At 35.1% G+C, this 18,324-nt stretch overlaps 1 protein-coding gene across 1 annotated transcript; it reads left to right on the forward strand.

Annotated features, from left to right (window-relative positions):
• Positions 1-294: 294 nt before the first annotated feature.
• Positions 295-1,373, forward strand: LOC108377295 (neuronal tyrosine-phosphorylated phosphoinositide-3-kinase adapter 1-like; the record flags this gene model as incomplete). The annotated part of the gene is made up of 3 exons (XM_017633555.1): positions 295-675; positions 754-1,005; positions 1,132-1,373. Coding segments are annotated over exons 1-3 (745 nt in total), but the record flags the coding sequence as incomplete, so codon positions are not given.
• Positions 1,374-18,324: the final 16,951 nt, after the last annotated feature.

An 18,324-nucleotide genomic window follows, 5' to 3' on the forward strand; every position in this document is an offset into this window, starting at 1 on the left:
CTGCAGCTGCTGTGTTGTGCTTACGTATTTTGTTTTGTTGTTGTTGCTTTTGTTTTACTTTGCGCCATTTTGAGTTCAATATTTAGTTGTTGTTGTTGTTAGTTTGTGTTTATATATTTGTGTTTGCGTTTGGGTGCGTGTGCAAAAAAAGAGTGGGCGTGTAGTGCGCGAAAGACGTACCGTACCGTACCGTACCTCACTCACCTGCCGTACCTTCCGTACTCTTTGTACTTTTCGTAACTTCGCTCGATTACATACAAACAAACAAAATAACGCAATTTGATGCGCGGCCGCTACACACCACTCTCGTGTGATAACCACACGCCACACCCACACCCAACCCACAACCTGAAAATGCAAAACGCAGTTGAAGGGCAATAAAACACCGGGCGGTGATTTGGACTTTCGCAAGGGTGGACGCAGCATGGCGCCGAGTCGTTCGTCGAGCCCGCCACGGCAGGCGGATCTGGAGCAGCAACCGCCTTTTGGACCGCCCCTGTCGCGCATTGCTTCGCGGCGGGGTTCGCGTGTGGCGCGGCAGCACAGCTATGACGATGACATGAATAGTGCGGCCATGGCAGCGGCGGCTGGCGCGGGCGGCGCTTTGGGTGCGGCTGGTGCACTGGGCATGGCGGGCGGTGACCCCGGACTCGGCATACCAGCAATGCCGAGGAGGTTAGTTTGGGGAGTTTTAAGTGTTTGCGGCCATTTAGTTTTCAAGTTTTCTCCTCCCCTTTTGCCTTTGCGCTTTAGAAAATCCGCATACGACGTCTTTGCGCCAAATCTGCTACAGAGTGCGGCGCCAGCTACTGCAGCACAGCTACAACGATCACCTGGCGATGGCATGTCTCCTCAGATTGCTTTGCCCGGTTCGCGGCGGCCCTCCTTCCGTGTGCCGCATCCTTCCGAAGATTTGCAGAACGATGAGTCGCCAAGTCCGGACAAGGGCAGCCCAGTGCTAACGGTGGACGACGACAGGCGCATACGACGGCGTGGATCACAGCTGTAAGTGGAAACCTTTCGATCTCAGCAATAAATAAATTTAATCATCTTGGATAAGAAATACAAATTTTAACTCAGATCCAATGTTACTTACTCTAATCGCTTTTCTATCGAATTCTTTACTCGCAGCCCTGATTTGGCCGCGTTACAGCAACGCGGTGCTTTACCAACCAACCTGCCGGCCACCATACCCCCTCCACTCGCCGCCTTTACTGGCCCAAACTTGGAGGACCTGGAGGCACCTCGGCGTCAAACATCGATGGATGGCGAAGCTATTAAAATTGTCATACACGACGTGGACTCGGGTCCTATTTGCTCATCGAAACGAAGAATTGTATTGCGCAGAGATCCCACAGACAAGGCCCATCGCAGTAAGTTGAAAGCGCTTTTATAAACCCTATTTAGTTGATTATTTTAGCGCTTGACAAATTAAATTAAACACACCTTTTTTATCAAGAAAATCTTGGCATATATATTCGGTGATTTATAACATGGGCATACACAATTTTTTAGCTAAATTGGAAACAGACAAATGTTCATAAAAAATTGGGTATACATTTTTCGTCATTAAAAAACTGCACAGAAATTTTCGGACTAAAATTTTTGACAATTTAAAATAGGATAAAAACTTTTGGTCATTTGAAAACTAGACATAAAATTGTGGTTATTTAAAATTGGACATACATTTTTGGGCAAACATTTTTGCAATTTAAGAATTGGACACAAAATTTTAGGCATGAAACTTTTTGGCATTATGAAACCGATTAAAACTTTCGATGATTTGAACAGGACATATAAATTTTCGTTGAAAATTTTCCATAAATTTTAGGTCGTTAGAAATTGGTCATCCATTTTTGGTCACTTAAAGATAGGCAGAAATTTTTGGCTATTTAAAATTCGCAATCATTTTTAGAACATCTAAAAATTGGATACAATATTTTGAAACATAAAATTGCATTTCCTTAAAAAGTAGATGTAAAATGTGATAATATTAAAATTTTTGTTTATTTAAACATTTTTTTAAGTGCTTGGCAATTTAAAATCGGATAAAAAGTTTGGTCATAAAAAAACTGGACATAAATTCGGTCATTTTAGAGGTCATAAATTTCTGTTCGTTTAATATTTCCTATAAATTTTTGGTCGTTTAAAAACAGGACATACATTTTGGTCACTTGAAAACGGGTCATATTTAATGGACCATAGCAAGAGACTTCTGCGTCACAAGTCATCTTAAGTGGGCCTATTCGTTTGACTTGGGGTAACAGTATGGACAGCCAATACCAAACACTCCCTACCTACCGGAAAGAGGAAAAAAAGAGGAAAGAACGATGGCAGGAGCTGGCGGAGAGCCACAGTTACGAATATTCCTCCTTTTTCTGCTATCAAGGCCTACGAAGACTAACGCTTTGGAAACTGGTTACCTTTTGCTGAGTTGAGTGACATTAAAATTGTCACGAGAAAACTTCATAAAAATGAAAACTTTAATCCTCCTCGTATGTACGACTGAGGTAACCCAAATCAAAGAATTGTGGCGGTCGATATTGTGAGAATGCTAATTACTGATTTCGGCATCGGCTATGAGCAGCTAACAATTATAGGAAGCGCAATTTTAGACCGCTTCCTGACACCATAATAGCATAATAGGCTATCCAACGGCAGCATCCGATAATAAAGTTCGAAGGCGCTCAAACTAATTACTCCTCGGTTCGCAACCAATTATAGTGCTCTCAACTTCTACAGGTCTTACTAGATATTAGCTTTCATCAATAATCAATTTTCTTAGTATAAACCACTGAATTTGGTTGCAGTACAAGATATTGACCCATTTGACCTTTCTAATTCGAAGAAGTGTTCTTATGCATAAATCTCTCGCTGCTTGGCCTAATTCTATTAACGCTTCTGTGATAAAACTCTTTTTACATATATATGCAAAGTTAGAAAAAAATGGTGACACTTGAGTCAGTATTTAAGCCAATAAGGCTACATTACGTTTTTCTTAGAATTACTTACATGCATAAATACTTTCGATCAGCTGCTTTTGACAGCTGGTCATTGTGATAAACTCCTTCAAGCGCACATACCACGCAATGTCTTCCCCTTCCAATTATGTAGCTTCACAGCCGTTCAACGAAATGATTTCTGTTAAACGCACATACATAAATGAGCCATTGTTTTTGTATCCGCTTCTGAGTTTAAAAGGCTTTGCAAGACCATCCCAATTGCCATTTTTCTTGGAAGCTCTCCAATGTCCCCCATTTTCCCTGGAAGTTGTACAAAAACAGAGTACATAAAAATTAACTCAATATTGCCATAGCTGCCAGCAAATCAAAGCTTCGGTAATTCTGCGTATAAATTGACAGCTTTTCCTCGAATTCCTTTGTAAGTCAGTAATCGAAGTATGTACATATACATATATGGGTATTATCCTAAAAAATGCTATTAAAGGAGGATTTCTGGAAATTTTTTTGCATCACTGTTGCAAATTCATATTTATAGCTCTGATCCATTATCTCAAGTATTTTTTTTTTTTTTAAGTTGACGACGAATAAAAAGTATTGTAAATTGTATGTATATTCCACATTTTAATCAAATGATGACAAATAAGCACAGAAAGGTGGCGATTCAAGGCCAGAAAAGCTTCACAATCGGTGTCAAAACCGAAAGTAGTGTGCTGGCATTGGAAAAAATATTTATCAGGAGCTGTTCGAAACTGGGCCAACCTTTGATTCAACTCCCTACTGTCAACATATAATGCAGTGAAAGCAGGCAAGCCTCGATGCTACAAAACAAAGGTCAGAACGACTATACAAATACATAAATATAGGCCAGACAAAAGAGAAAAAAACTCTGTTGGAAAGTTTTAATGTGATTTTAATGTGATTAATACAAATTTGTTTTGGTTTCGGTAGAACCCTTTAATAGTTGGTTGTAAATAGACTTGTAAAGATTATTCATTCCTTTTTAACGGAGTTAAAAAAATGAGAACGTTATCAATTCGTCGTTAAAATTCCTGAAAATATAGCAAAAATTTTAAATTTTCGCAGAATCTTCAAGAATATTCACAAGTATCCCAAAAATTCCTGGCAAAATATTTTTTTTTTTTTTTTTTTTTTTTGTCGGAACCAGACACAAAACAACGCGTACAGAAAACAGCACTCAGCAAAATTTACAAAAAGCTGCGAAAAATTAAGACATATTTCAAAACAAAGTGCCGCAAAAACTAAAAATCGCGAAAAAAGTGCTTAGAAAATTTTGAAAATAATATCATAGGCGAATTGCCTAAAAGTCCCGACTATAAATGCAAAGTCACGTAAAATCCCGAAAAGTCCCAAAAGATGTTGAGAATGCTGAAAAGTATTCCAAAAATTAATTAAGAAAATTTTTTCAAAGTCGCATAAAAATTTACAAATGTAATGGAATGTCACGAGGAATCCCGAAAATTCCCGTCAGATCCGGGTAAAATCACAAGCATGATTAAAAAATATTAAAAAAAACCCGAACAACTTCGAGAATAATCCAAAGAAAACTACTTAAAGTTTTGTGGAAAATTCTTTAAAAGTCACAAAGACATGTCTAGAAAAAAAATCCTGAAAACCAGACAAACGTACTGAAAAATATACTAAGAAAACTTTGAAAACTACAAAATGCCGGAAAATACCGAGAATGATTGAAATTATTGAAAGTGATGTCAAGGACTCTGTTATCCTAAAAAATTTGAAAAAAATATCAACAAAATACCCAAAAATATTCTTAATAAATTTTGAAAAGTGTTTTACTGTGCCTACAAATTCTCGTAAATGCCCAAAAATCCCTGAAAATCCCTGAAAATGCTACAAATATTGAAATATCTCAAAAGAATCTCTTGAAAAGTTAAGAAAAATTACGAAAAACGTTCGAAAATCCCAACGAAATTTTCGAAAAAAATTTTTAGGAGATTTCAAAAAGTCCAAAAAAAACGGAAACAGTAAGGCTATCGTTAATTAGTAAAAAAATATCCAAGATTTCATTGTAAATTAATTAAAAACCACAAAAAGCATCGAATTGTCTCGAAGAAATACTGAAAAAAGACGAAAATTCCGAAATTTTTTTGGGATTTCGAAAAGTATATATGTGTGCATATCATTAAACAAAGTCCAGAAAAAATCAAAAAAAAATCTGAATATACAGAGAATGTATCAAACCTTTTTAAATCTTAATAATTTGTCTACGAATATTTAAAAAATACAAAAAATATCTTTAAAGTCGTATAGTCTTAGATCCGAAGATCTTCTGTTTAATGGATGAAATCAGTTTTGTATGAAATTTAACGTGTTATTAGGCGGTACGATAATTTTTCTCTAAATCGAACATTATCGAATAATAATTGCAGTTTTACAGATGTAAAAGAATACACTTTGAAAGTTATTTAAAAAACTCCCCTTCCCTTCCCTTATAATAAAAAACTTTAAAAAATAAAATGAATCTACTCCAGTGCAATAAAAATCCACACTGACCATTCAACAGCATAACCAAATTGTGTATCCGTGACGCTAATCTAAAAGAACAAACATTCGAACTAATCGAATACGATGACAAAGCAAAATGCATTGTCCATTGCACAAAATCGTCCTCCAGCTGCTTGGGAATATCAGCAACCAATAAATACATATTTACGTATGAATATGCTGCTTCGCCTCTGAGCTGCCAAATGCAAATAAAATGACAAGCGAGTGGTTAGAAAATTGAAATCCCTTCGAAAGTGAAATGCAACAAAACTGATGGAGTGCAATGAAATAGCAAGAAGAAAAAAGTGAGACATTTTAGTGAACTGTTGTCTGCCGGTTGCTGACAACCCAACTACACAGGATGACTGCAAAAAACACTCGAGTAGCCAGCCAGCTGCCCAAGTATATTTGCACATCTGCTTGTAAGCAAGTATGTATTGACTGTACCTTATTGGCTTGCCATAGAAGTATTGGCTAGCGATTGGTGATTTCTTATGATATTCATAGTCTTCATTGCTTTGTGTTGTTGGTCGGGTATTGATTGGTCTTTGAATAAATTGAATTTTTAACATCTGCGCGCTGTGCCTGGCAACTACTTAAATTGCTAAATATGCTGACTTGCGAGTAGAATGTTTAGTAGAGTGCAATGCAGTGCATTCAAATGGAATGGAATGTAGCTGCTACAATAGACATAAATACCTATCAAACGATACATACAAATTCTATAATATTGATTAATTTAGCGTAAATGGAAATTAAGTTACCGAGTGGAAATTTAATAAAATCCCAAGAAGGTATAGCAATGAAAAATTGTTTGTGAAGCAAATGAGTCAAGCAAAAAACCAAATTCGCTTAAGAAGCTTCGATTGCATAGCAGGAATTATGAAGTCACTTTTGCATAAAACAAAAGCGAAGGACTCGGAAATTTCTTTCGTTGAAGGCGGGAATACAGCGTTATTCAATCACAATCATTACTAAGTATAATCGAATATTGCCCCAAAATAAGTACGAGTAAATGTCAAAAAAATAATAAGTTTTATTGAAAAAACATTTATCTTCTGTGTAAGTCACTGACGCAGATAACAAAGCAATGTTGGTCTGCCCCCGAGATAGTTTTTTAATGTGTAAACATCTTGGTTATCGGTATGGTTTAAATTTGCCTTAACCCAGCCAGAAAGTTGGTAACTGCTTCTTGTGTAACCCAGCAGAGAATCTGTTATTGCTTCTTGTGTGTACAAATTAACATTTCGGGACCGTTGAAGACAACCATGGGACTAGTTTTGGACTATTTATAGGCTACTTCAGGGCTATTTAAGATACATTTTTATGATAGTTCGGGATTGGTTCAGGACAGGTTCAGGAATATTTCAGGACTAGTTCGAGATGATTTTGGGCCTAGTAAGGAACTATTTCGGGCCATTTTCAAAACTTTTTCGACATAATTTCGGGACAAGTTTTCGACGTTTTCAGAACCACATCTGGACTACTTCAGCACGATTTTAGGACTAGGTCGGCATGATTTCAGGGTAGTTCGAAACTACTGACGAAATAATCCTGAAATAGCCTGGAACATTCCTGGAGTGGTTATGAAAAAGGGGGATACTGCTCCTGACAAAAAGAATGACATGAAATGAAATTAATGTTTATTTCTTAACTTAAGCTAGTAAAATATACATATATACATGTATATCAGAGGTGGCCAAACTCACACAATCATATATTTCGATTTTGCTAACCGAAGAGAGAATGAAGAGAATTAGTCGCTCACGCGTCAGATGCAAACAATGTTGTCAACGACTTCGAGCTGCAAATTATAAGAAAAGGCATTTTTTTTTATTATGTAAATAGTGGGAAAGGTAGAGATTATGTTAAAGAATTAACCTTTTAATATAGTTTAGTTCACTTTCATTGCTTGCTTAGATTTTTTATTATAATTTAAATTAGAATGAAAGCAAATAGTTGAATTGATTTGTATGAATCTTCTTATTTCGAATTAAAAGAAAGGCGATTTCTTGCGTTATTTTAAATTCATCCTTTTATTTATGTGCATATATATGTATGTACGTAGTAATTTATTAATTTAATATTTGGGAGTAAGGGGAAATGGCGCTATAATGGCACCTAACAAAAAAGTTTGTCGCCCGTGCGATTTCTTCATGACACACCAAATATTTTGCCCTACCTTCCCATCACTAGTGAAAAAAGATCTACATCCGAATCATATTAAACATTTTTACCGTGTCGTGCGGTAATCAAGTACTTGAAAGTTTCGCATCGACTACGCGCGATCACAGCAAAACAATAATCGTCGGCATCACTGATTCATAGACTATGCTCATGTATGTGTGTGCGCAGTTTTCCCCGTGTATGTATGAAAGCAGAAGAGAAAAATTTGGCACGCTTGCCTACAAAATGGCCACCCTTGATGTATATACATATGTATGTATGCATACAGTATCGGCCATCCAACAGCCAGGCAAAAACGATTCTTTTACCGCAATATCAAGTCTTCCTTTTTTAAATAAATGTATTTACACACACATCTCAACTAAACTTAAAGACACAGGAAGGAGTTGCCTTAAGCTCATATGCTGATGATTTTTCAATAATAGAATTGATAACTTGTACGCAAAGGTAATCATCTCAGCGAACCCTCTCCAAAAAATACAAATATAGACGTGGTCCGACTTTTGCTCTTATTTAAACATTATATAACGTTTTTTGTGCAAACTTACATTACAGGCCCTATAAGGGGTCAAAAATCCGTGAAAATTTGTTTGAAATATAATTTTTTGAATTTCTTGAAGATCTGACATTTGACCCCTTGTAGCACTTGTAATATAAGTTTGGACAAAAAAAGTTAAATCCGTTTAAATATGAGCAAATGGCGGACCACGGCTATATTTTTAATTTCCAATTTGTTTACATACAATAATTAAAAATATTTTTTTATCAAAGATCCGATTTTGAGCTTCGAAAGCCCATATCTCGATTTCGGAGGCTAACTTCGAAAAACGGAGAAACTACTTTTTAACTTTCAAAAAAAAAAAATTGGTTTGGTCCAAATCCAGAAAAAAAGTTGATTTTGCCGTATAGTGTAGTTATTATGAAAGGACTTGTATAATGCATATGTAAAATGTATCTGATAATTATTAGTATCAAAATAATTCATACTTATTGATGGCTTTAACAATTTTTCTCACTCGTAATTGTTATCAAAAGACTTTTTATAATTCTTAAGAAAATTTAAATGACTTTTTTGAAACTCCAACATGAAATAATTATTATTCAGGGTCTCTGGTAGCAACACCCTTTCAATGATAAGGATTCACTGTTTACGTTATTTATTGCAGAAATCTATATAGTTTCATCTCGATTTTCCATTACCTCGCTGAAGTTATTTTGAAAGGTAGTTTAACATCCAAACACTAGCATTTCTAATTCCATTCAAATCAGCCCTTCTTTCAACAAACGCTTTATACATACACGTAATTTAACTGGCCAACACCCGATTACCGAAGCAGTGCATTAAACTGTCATTATGCAGAGTCATTTAATTTTTGCATCAAGTAAATTAACTTCAAAATAGCGTACTTAACTCAATCTGAAATTGTTTTACTTTATGCAAACGGCTGCAGAAATTTAGTAAATAAAAGCAATTAAATGCATGCATCACACAATTTCCAAGCGTTTAAAAATTACAGCGATTATTTGCATGCTGATGAAGCTGTCAAGACGCGTACATACATACATACATACATAGCTCTTTCCCCAAACAACTAACTAAATAAACAACTGCCAAAGGCACGGTGTACAAGGCGTATACGCAACCGTAGAGTGAGGTCGAGGGCACCACGAAGCACAGCATATTTTCAACTTCAACTGCTCATTACTTGAAACAATAGAAATTATTATTATTATTCCTCTAACAATACTGCAGCATACTGATTTGAATTTCCTTTACTCCCTTTACGCATCATTATTGTTGTTGCTGTGCAAAAAAAAAACAAAAAAAAAACAAAAACCTCTAACGACAGATAGCAATGTTGCCACAAAGCAACCAAACCAACAAACTTTGCATATTTCACCAATATCAACTCATTTCAACTATTATCCAACTGGAGGAGTACCATCAACGCGCACTTGATTAGCATTCAGAAATTGGCTTTGTATTTGCTGTTGTTGTGCTTTGTTTGCTTTCAAAAGCGCTCGCACACTACCCGAGCTGCAGTGACAACAGACAATAGAACAGACCGATAATGCTGTGTAATTGGTAAGCGGAGGAGTGGGAGAAGGGAGATTCGGTAGTGGTAGTTGAGTTGCGAAGCTGCGTCAATTTAAAGGACGATTCGACAGCTCGCTGGATTTTTGGCTGGGGGAAGGGGGGAGGCGAGCTAATGATTTCAGTAACTTATATATAAAGCGCACAACTAATGGCGAACGAGTTGAGCGGCAGCCCCGGAAATGTTTTTGTTATTGTTCGCTAATTTTGATTTCTTGGCAATAATGAGATTTTCTTCTTCTTCTTCGACGCAATATTGTGAAAGTAAATACGAAGAGTGAACGGCTTAAGTGAGAGCGTTTTTTTTTTTTTGTTGCTTGGTTGTTGATTTGTGAGAATTTGGCAGCTTTAGGGCAGAAAAATGTCGATTTCTAGGTAACGCGCTACTTTTGAATTTTAGTAATTTTCGGTGGAATATTTTTTCTTACCTTTCTATGCGCTCCTGTAACAAGGGCAGTGCCTTAATTTAATTATTTCAGGTTACCTGAGAAGTTATGAAAGAATAGATAGAAGCTTTCTCCAAGCAGCACACAGCTTTCGTGAAAAGTATCGCAAATTTTGGCTCAACCACGTTAGTCATACGCCACGCCGAACTCACTTTTACGCTTCCCATATTTTCTCAAACCTAAAATATATTTTAATAAACCAACTGCGCAAAATTTTCTATATCTAAAATTACCTGCACCTGTATGAAGGTATGTGTGTGGTTGTGCTTTTGTGGGTTAGCTGGTTGACTGTGTTGGCGGCTTGGTGTCTGGCAAGCTCTGCATGCGGTCAGCTTGCGGTGCATACTCGCATTTCCGTTGCTACAATTTTTGCCACTAATATTTATTTGTTCTTCTCTCTGCTTGCAGAAGTTGATGGCTTTACCTTGAATGCATTGTTGTTTTAACTTATCTTTTGTTGTTGCTGCGAGTCATGTTTTGCTTACATTTTCCGCACAGCCAGCCAGTATGGTTGCTTACATGCACCTTTTCAAGCTGGCGCTTTATCATGTGCAATCTCTGTTGGCTGGTTAGTGGATACAGGATTTTGTACTGTTTTTAGTAAAAATCTCTCGAAGAAAATTATGTGGAAGTTACAAAGAAAAATAGCGAATATTTCTATTGTTCTCTGATGTAGGGTTTAAATAAACTACAAACTGGAAAGTTATCTTCAGCCGGTGCTATGGATAAGCAAATATGATAGATCACCGAGCTTACTTTCCAAATACAACGCAGAAAAATTGGACATAAAGCGGCCGCTGTGGTGGAAATGCTGGGTTCAAACCATAATCAAAAAATAAAAACCGAAAAAGGATTTTTTTCTTATAGCGGTCGCCCTCGGCAGGCAATGGCAAATCTGCGAGTGTATTTCTGCCATGAAAAACCGCTTGTCATAAAAATACTATCGCCGTAAGTATTCGGCGTAAAATTGTAGGTCCCTCCGCTTTGTGTGACAACATCAAGGCGCACGGCACAAATCGGAGGAGCAGCTTTTAAGCCTTTAAGTGTTGGCGACGGTGAAAACCGCAAACGATGGAGCTATTAGCTGCATGACATAGTGCGATGGAAAGACCTGAACTCGGCTGAATTCACTTAGGTGGTTAGAGTTCCAAAGAAGAATGAAGCATCTATCAGCAAAAGTAAAATCTAGTTTTGTCATTATTTCAATTCATTCAAAAATAGTTGCTTAACATAAATTTAAAGCCATTTACTTAACAATAGCAACATAATTACTATCCTAAATAAGTTTTTCACTGCTGCGTGGTTTGTTCTGAAATCTGATAAAAAGCAATTTTTCCATAAGAAAATTTCTTAAGACTAAAAGGAATTGACGAACATGATAAATGTTGTGAGTTTTGCAGCAATCGATAGTAAATCACTCTCGATAAATAACTTGATAATTAAAATTGGGTATTACACTGACAAACACGTAAGCAAATATATTGAAAAATATTATAGTTACATATATCAATAACGATATGGATCACATAATTAAGTTATCGAAAAATGTGTGAAAACATCGATAACAAAATCGATAACGAAATCGATAAATGAATTGATAAAAGCATCTTCCCGGTAATAGGATTTACATGTAGTAAGTGTTGTAGATGGCCCCACGATTGAACGGTTGAAATATATCGAAGCAAATAAAAATCCAAAATAACAATTTTTGATCGAAAAAAATAAAAATCCAACCAGACAGAACGAAATTTGTCTCCAAACCAAACTTGGCGGAAATTCCTTCGAAAATAAATCATCTTACCAGCCAAGACGGAAAAATCAACCACCTACAACATATAAAAATTAAAATTAATCGATTATTCTTGATCCAAAAATAAATAACAAAAAATTCAAAAATATTGCTATTTAACGTTGATTTTACTTAGGTCCCTGATTTAACTAAATATTTGCCAGTGAATTAAAATGCGTAGTTAAATTTTGTTATACATGCAAATTAAGCGTTCCTGCGAAATAAATTTTCACAATACTTCATACCAGATTAAATAAAGCCTATCTACCAAGTATCTATGTACTTAATGTTACGCTCTCATTATGTCACATACATAAATAAATATATAACTATTCTATGCTCATCAACGATATTCTCATCGGAGCGTTTTATGGCATTGTATTTTCCCAAAACTACAAAAACTAATAAATTAAATTTCAGCTGAATATTTACGTTAGTATTTGATTCGTTACACACACACACACACACAATTATAATATGTATATTAAATTTGAGTGCATTTCATTTTATACTCCACTAATATTATCTTCAATCACTTCGGTACACATTATTCCAATTTGATGCATGAAAATTTGAAATGCACTCTCTCCTTCGAGACATGCCAACGAAATGGCAATGTGGAAAAGTTGTACATATGTATGTATAAATTAAGTACATACATGCATCCAACTATACGTATGTACATATACATATACACAAACGAGCGCATTAAATATGAAATATCCCATTATGGTTACTCATACGCCATGTACCTCGCGGATGGCTTTCTACGTTTGCGACAGAGTGTGAGAACTAGCGACTAGGGAATGTGCACCACAAGCATTGCATTATTTTATTTGTATGTATGCAGTTATGTGGGAGTAGATATTTTCAAAATTCTGCACTAAATATGCAACAACAACAACAACAACAACCACAACTTGACTGAAGCGTCGTAACGCAACAGCGCTGCATAGAATTTCCGTAAATGCAATTGGCATTCCAATTTAGCGCAACAATTCGCAGTATGTGCACGAATATATAATTCATCAGCAAATGGGAGATGTTGTTATTGTTACTGTTGCTTACACATATGTATGTATGTATGTGTCAAAAAGATGCTAGCTTTCTCGCTTGCATGTGCGGGGCTGTTCGACTGTTATTTCGTTTCGTTTCGTAGTTGGAGTTGGAGATGATGAATGCGGTTGAAGGTAAACACTTACATAAGTGAACGTTTGTGCGTGTATTGGTTAGCGGAGGTACAGCTAATTTCACTTAGTAAAATAACTGAATTTTGTCTGTTTTTCGTACAGTTGCAAATTGCAGAAAATTAAATATTAAGTGAGTGCAAGTAGGTACTGAAAGAAGGGAAAGTAGAGAACCAGTTCATGGAATTCTGGGCTAATTAAATAATACAAATACGAAACTTTACTTTGAATAACAAACAAACAAAAAAAACGACGAAACACTAATCAGTATGAAAATATTTGTAGATCGATGTGCCTGAGTGGTTAGAGGTGCATGCTACCACTCCGTAGTATCTGACCTCGATCTCTGCTTCGAGCAACATCGAATTTAGACGAATCGGTTTCCATGGCAATCCTACGAGCGTAGTATTACTGGCTTGAAAAAGCTGCTCAGAAAACTATTTGCAGTTCGGAAGTGGCGTAAAATTATAGGTCGCTCCATTTGTGTTAAGGCATCACGACGCACGCCACAAATTGCCGTAGAAGCTTAGCAAAAGCGTAAGCGCCAACATAATATTATTAGTAATCTTTTTTCCCCAAGGGCGTCATTCAGATATCCTCTTCAATTACACTCAATATTTAGTTTACCGCTACCGCTACCGCTACCGCTGTTGTTTTGTTGTTTTCAAACAATTTTCTATATATTCCTTACAGAAATTAATTTGAAATAAGGTTTTTCTTTCGATATACATATTGGCTATCTTTTCAAGTTCCCCGGGATACATTATAACTATTTCATAATTTTTTTAAAGTAGTGATATCCCCATAAGCGATTTTATTCTACTTTTGTGCTAGGAATGTGAATATCATGGCTTCTTAAGCCTTCAAGTATATTTCCTATGAAAATTTCCACACTTTTTTATTTTCAATTCAAAGAAAGGGCAAGCCCGCGTACCTACATAAATGTTTATGCATAAATATAGCATGAGTATATGCATAAGTTTTTAAAATATATATGTACATTAGGGTGCATCACCAAAAAAAAATTGCGGTTTTTCCACCGGAATCATAAAATCTATTACATTTTAAGACTTTCGCCAAAATACTTCGTAAATATAGTAAGATTTATGTAAGCAAGACCGATTTGAAAATACCTCCAAAAATCTCATTATTTCGGTTCCATTGACACAATTTTGCACATTTTTAAGCAGACCTTTTAAGCTTAACTCTTCTAACATCTGCGGTGATTTTTTAGAAAAAAAATTTTTTTTTTAATAATTTTTACTATAAAAAACTAAATTTTTGGATGTTTTGTAAATTAAGTCCAGCTCATGTAAATCTTAATACTTTTCTGAAATATTTTTGGAGAAGTCTTAAAATATAAAAAATCTTATATGTTCTATAGAAAAACAGTACCGATTATTTGTATGGCGAGTGATGCACCCCCTAATATATGTATACATGTATTTTCTTTACTGCTTTCAGCAATTTCCCTACATCGATTTGCAATTCAGTTGAAACGGAAAGCCTGTTGAGTGCGCTTTTACGATGTCTAAAGTGGGTTTAAAGTGCTGATGCATAAATTTATTTATTACATTTATACATACATATACATATATGAATATGTATATACATATGTACATACATATAAACGAGTACATTTTAATAAATAAAAAATAACGATCATTTTTGATATTTTGGAAAGAAATGTCTTAACAGATTATCAAGAAAAAGTCGGAAATACAAAAGCTTTTTTTAAACTCAATTCATGTGATTGCGTAAATACACTGAGGCTGAGTCATTGGGCCTTATGAATAAAAAATAAGCGATTGCTTTTTCTTAAAATTTCAAATCTTTTACTCGATTTGTTCTAACAAATTGAAGTTAAAGGTCTGAAATTTTGAGAAAAATCAATTGCATATCTTTCGTTCTAAGGCCTATTTCCTTCTTTCCAAAAGCTTACTAGGAGGGTGCAATCTAAAAAAAAAAAAAATACAGGTTACTCATAGGCCTCCCTGAGGAGAAACTTAGGATCATTGCAGGTTAGTAGGGCACTTGTATAATTTATGAATCTGGTCTAGTGACCTATGTCGCTAAGAAGACTCCATTTCACCTTTGGGACCACTTACACTCTCTAACCCCGGGATCAATTCTAAAACATCTAGAGTCTGTAGGGCTAGGTGAGGTACCGTGATGAGCTGATGCATAATGAACCTACGGGACGCATTTCAAAATCATTAGGCCATAGCATTTTTAGATAGCAAATGGCCCGGAAATAGGACTGATTTTTTATGTTGTTGGAAAAACGTATACAACTCTTATGTCTGACACTTTTACAATGTGTTAAATTGGTTTTTCAAATGTATGTAAATGTGTGCATGCCTTCTTACATAAATAGTATTTACATACACATTTTGTTTACTTAAGCATCTGTTCCGCTTTCAATAAGTATGTATTTAAAGCTTTGACTTCTACGCACTACAATCCATTAGATTTTATGGTTGGCCATTCAATGCCACATTTAACAGCGCATTTGAATTTTTTTGTGTTAATAAAAATAGCAATAATAATAAAAAGCAAAATCAAAAGGATTATATAAGTACTTCTGATAGTTCATAAATGCAATAATGCTGCTGTGCATATGACCCAGATATTGTATGTTTTACAAATGACACGCTTACTTACCTACAAATACATATATACATATATGCACATAGAAAGCAACCACTTTGAATATCGACCAAATAAATTATACCATTAAATAATTTACACATCATTGCATCTCACCGACTGCTAGTGGTTCGTCCTTCACTTGGCTAAATCTACTTGCTGATTTGATTTTTCTTAGTTTGTGCTTTTACATACATATGTACGTATGTCTAAAAGATTCACATCTGTGCCATTGATAATATGTATAACAAAATAATCCACTTTTTGTGGTTACCGACTTGTACGTTGAATAAAAAAAAAAAATGCGATTTTTATTTGATGCAAAAAGTTTTTCTCTGCTTCGCTGCTTTTTGTTGGCGCGCACTTTTGCTTTTTAGTGACCTTTGTGGTTTTTCTTTATTTTTCCTTTAAGCGTATTTCTTGCTATGAAACAACAAGGAAAACTTTTCAATTCATGAGTACGCAGAGATCAGCGCATTTCTTTTTTTTTCTTCACAAAGCCATAACTGCGAGTGGTTTTTTTATAATGCGAGTTATAAGTGTTTTCTTGACAACTTCTTTTTGTGTTAAAGTTTTTGCGTTTTGAAAAAAAAAATACAGAAAGCAATAAATAAAATAGAGAATATATTTCTAGTTTGTTCTGGAGAAAAAATTTCTTATTGCACAGCTGGCAAAAGTGAGTAAATTCATTAGAACTGTGTGTCAAAAGGTAATATTTTTACCATTAGCGACTTAAGATTAAAATTCGAAGCAATAGTAGAAAATTTTATTGGGGTTGGGGGGTGCTTATGGCGACGTAGGAAATTGTATGGGGCTTTAAAAAAAATGCCATTTTGAAGAGCGCAAATTGTAAGATCACCTGCTAACCATCAGCTGAAAAACATCAGCTTAAAGGACTGAGTAAGAATACAAATAAGGCCAATGTAGTTTATTCCATAGGAAATACAAAACTGTGGTGGAGTGCAATAACGCCCACGGAAATAACGCTCATGGGCTTTATTTCCTACCTAAAAAAATGAAACAAAGCCCGCGGGCGTTATTTCAGCTTTATTGTGGCTCTTGTATCCATTTTAGAAAACATCCAAAACCCCCTATTCGAAATAGAAACTAATATGATAACATTGAACTAAATATTTGTTTTCCTTTATTATAAGAAGAAATTGAAATTAAAAAGCATTAAACTTTTGTTAAGGCAGTATTTCGATTATTAGAGTAGAACTATATATTGAAAAAATTTTAATTCCGAATGTACATTAGGGTGGTAAAAAATAAAATAAAAATCGAAATTTTAATGCTCTCACCCCCTAGGATTGTTCTATATCAAAAAATATACCAATATTTTTATATTTCGAATTCAAAAAATATTTATAGATCGCTCAAAGCGCTCAAAGTTTTCCATGTATTTTTAATGGGGACAAAACAACTTTTCGTAGAAATGGTATAAAACTCTTGAAAATCAATATTTTTCGACCGGAGAACTCTGGTTCTCTTCAGTAGACTTCCAGTAACATAAGATAACAAGAACATAAAACAAAACTTCAACAGTTTATTCAAACATTTTATTTTTCCCTAACTATTAGGAAAAGCAAGTGATCTTTTAAAAACGTCATTACAAAATTTTAACTCCATTGAAAATATTTAAGAATATCTATTCAAAAGTTGCACGTAGATTTTCATAAAAATAACTCCCTTATTCAGCCACTCAATTGCATTGAATATACCAGCTAGAGAGCCCACTTTTATGCGAGGAAGAACGCCTGGCTCAAATAAATGGTTCTAGTTATATTAAATTTATAAAATAACTGCAATTTTGAAGTACTTATAAATATACGTATATATATACGTACTCATCATTTGTAACACAAAATTGTTTCTGTCATCTGTCACGCTTCTTCAACTTTGCATTATCTCTTCTTAACTCTGCGCACAATACCACTACATAAGTATTGCTGCGGATTAAAGTTATTTGCTCTTCAGTACTTCAACAACAAAATATGCACGCAAAGTAGCACCCACCTGTGCGCAAGCATAGTATACCCAGGGCATTAGTCAAACTCTAAGCATCCGACTTTAAAATGCATTTTGACATTTTATGAAGCTAGCTAGCTAGCTGGTAGTTAATGTTTTTCCCCTTTTTTTATTGTCATACAGCTAAATATTTGTATGAGTTCAGCTGCATTTGCATTCACTTCATCGTTTTTTTTGTTGTTGTTGTTGTTGTATGGGTGTCAACTCCTGTGTGCGTTAACCTTGACGGAAAAATACGTTTGACATCTGGCAAGTGCAAATGCAAAATGCAGCCACTCGCACCACATTCGCATGCAATATGGTGCTATGTACACACATACATGCATAAAAACGCTTATAGCACTCTGCATTGCATTTGCATACGAAAATGCCCTTTCACAAATGCAAATATCGCACACGAGCTTCAAGAGTGACACAACTCAAAATTTGGCATTTTTGAAATTATGCACTAAAAATG

This window comes from Rhagoletis zephyria, unplaced genomic scaffold (genome assembly GCF_001687245.7).
Source record: "Rhagoletis zephyria isolate East Lansing unplaced genomic scaffold, Rhagoletis_zephyria_1.1 Rzeph_scaffold_11873, whole genome shotgun sequence".
Taxonomy (NCBI): Eukaryota; Metazoa; Arthropoda; class Insecta; order Diptera; family Tephritidae; genus Rhagoletis; species Rhagoletis zephyria.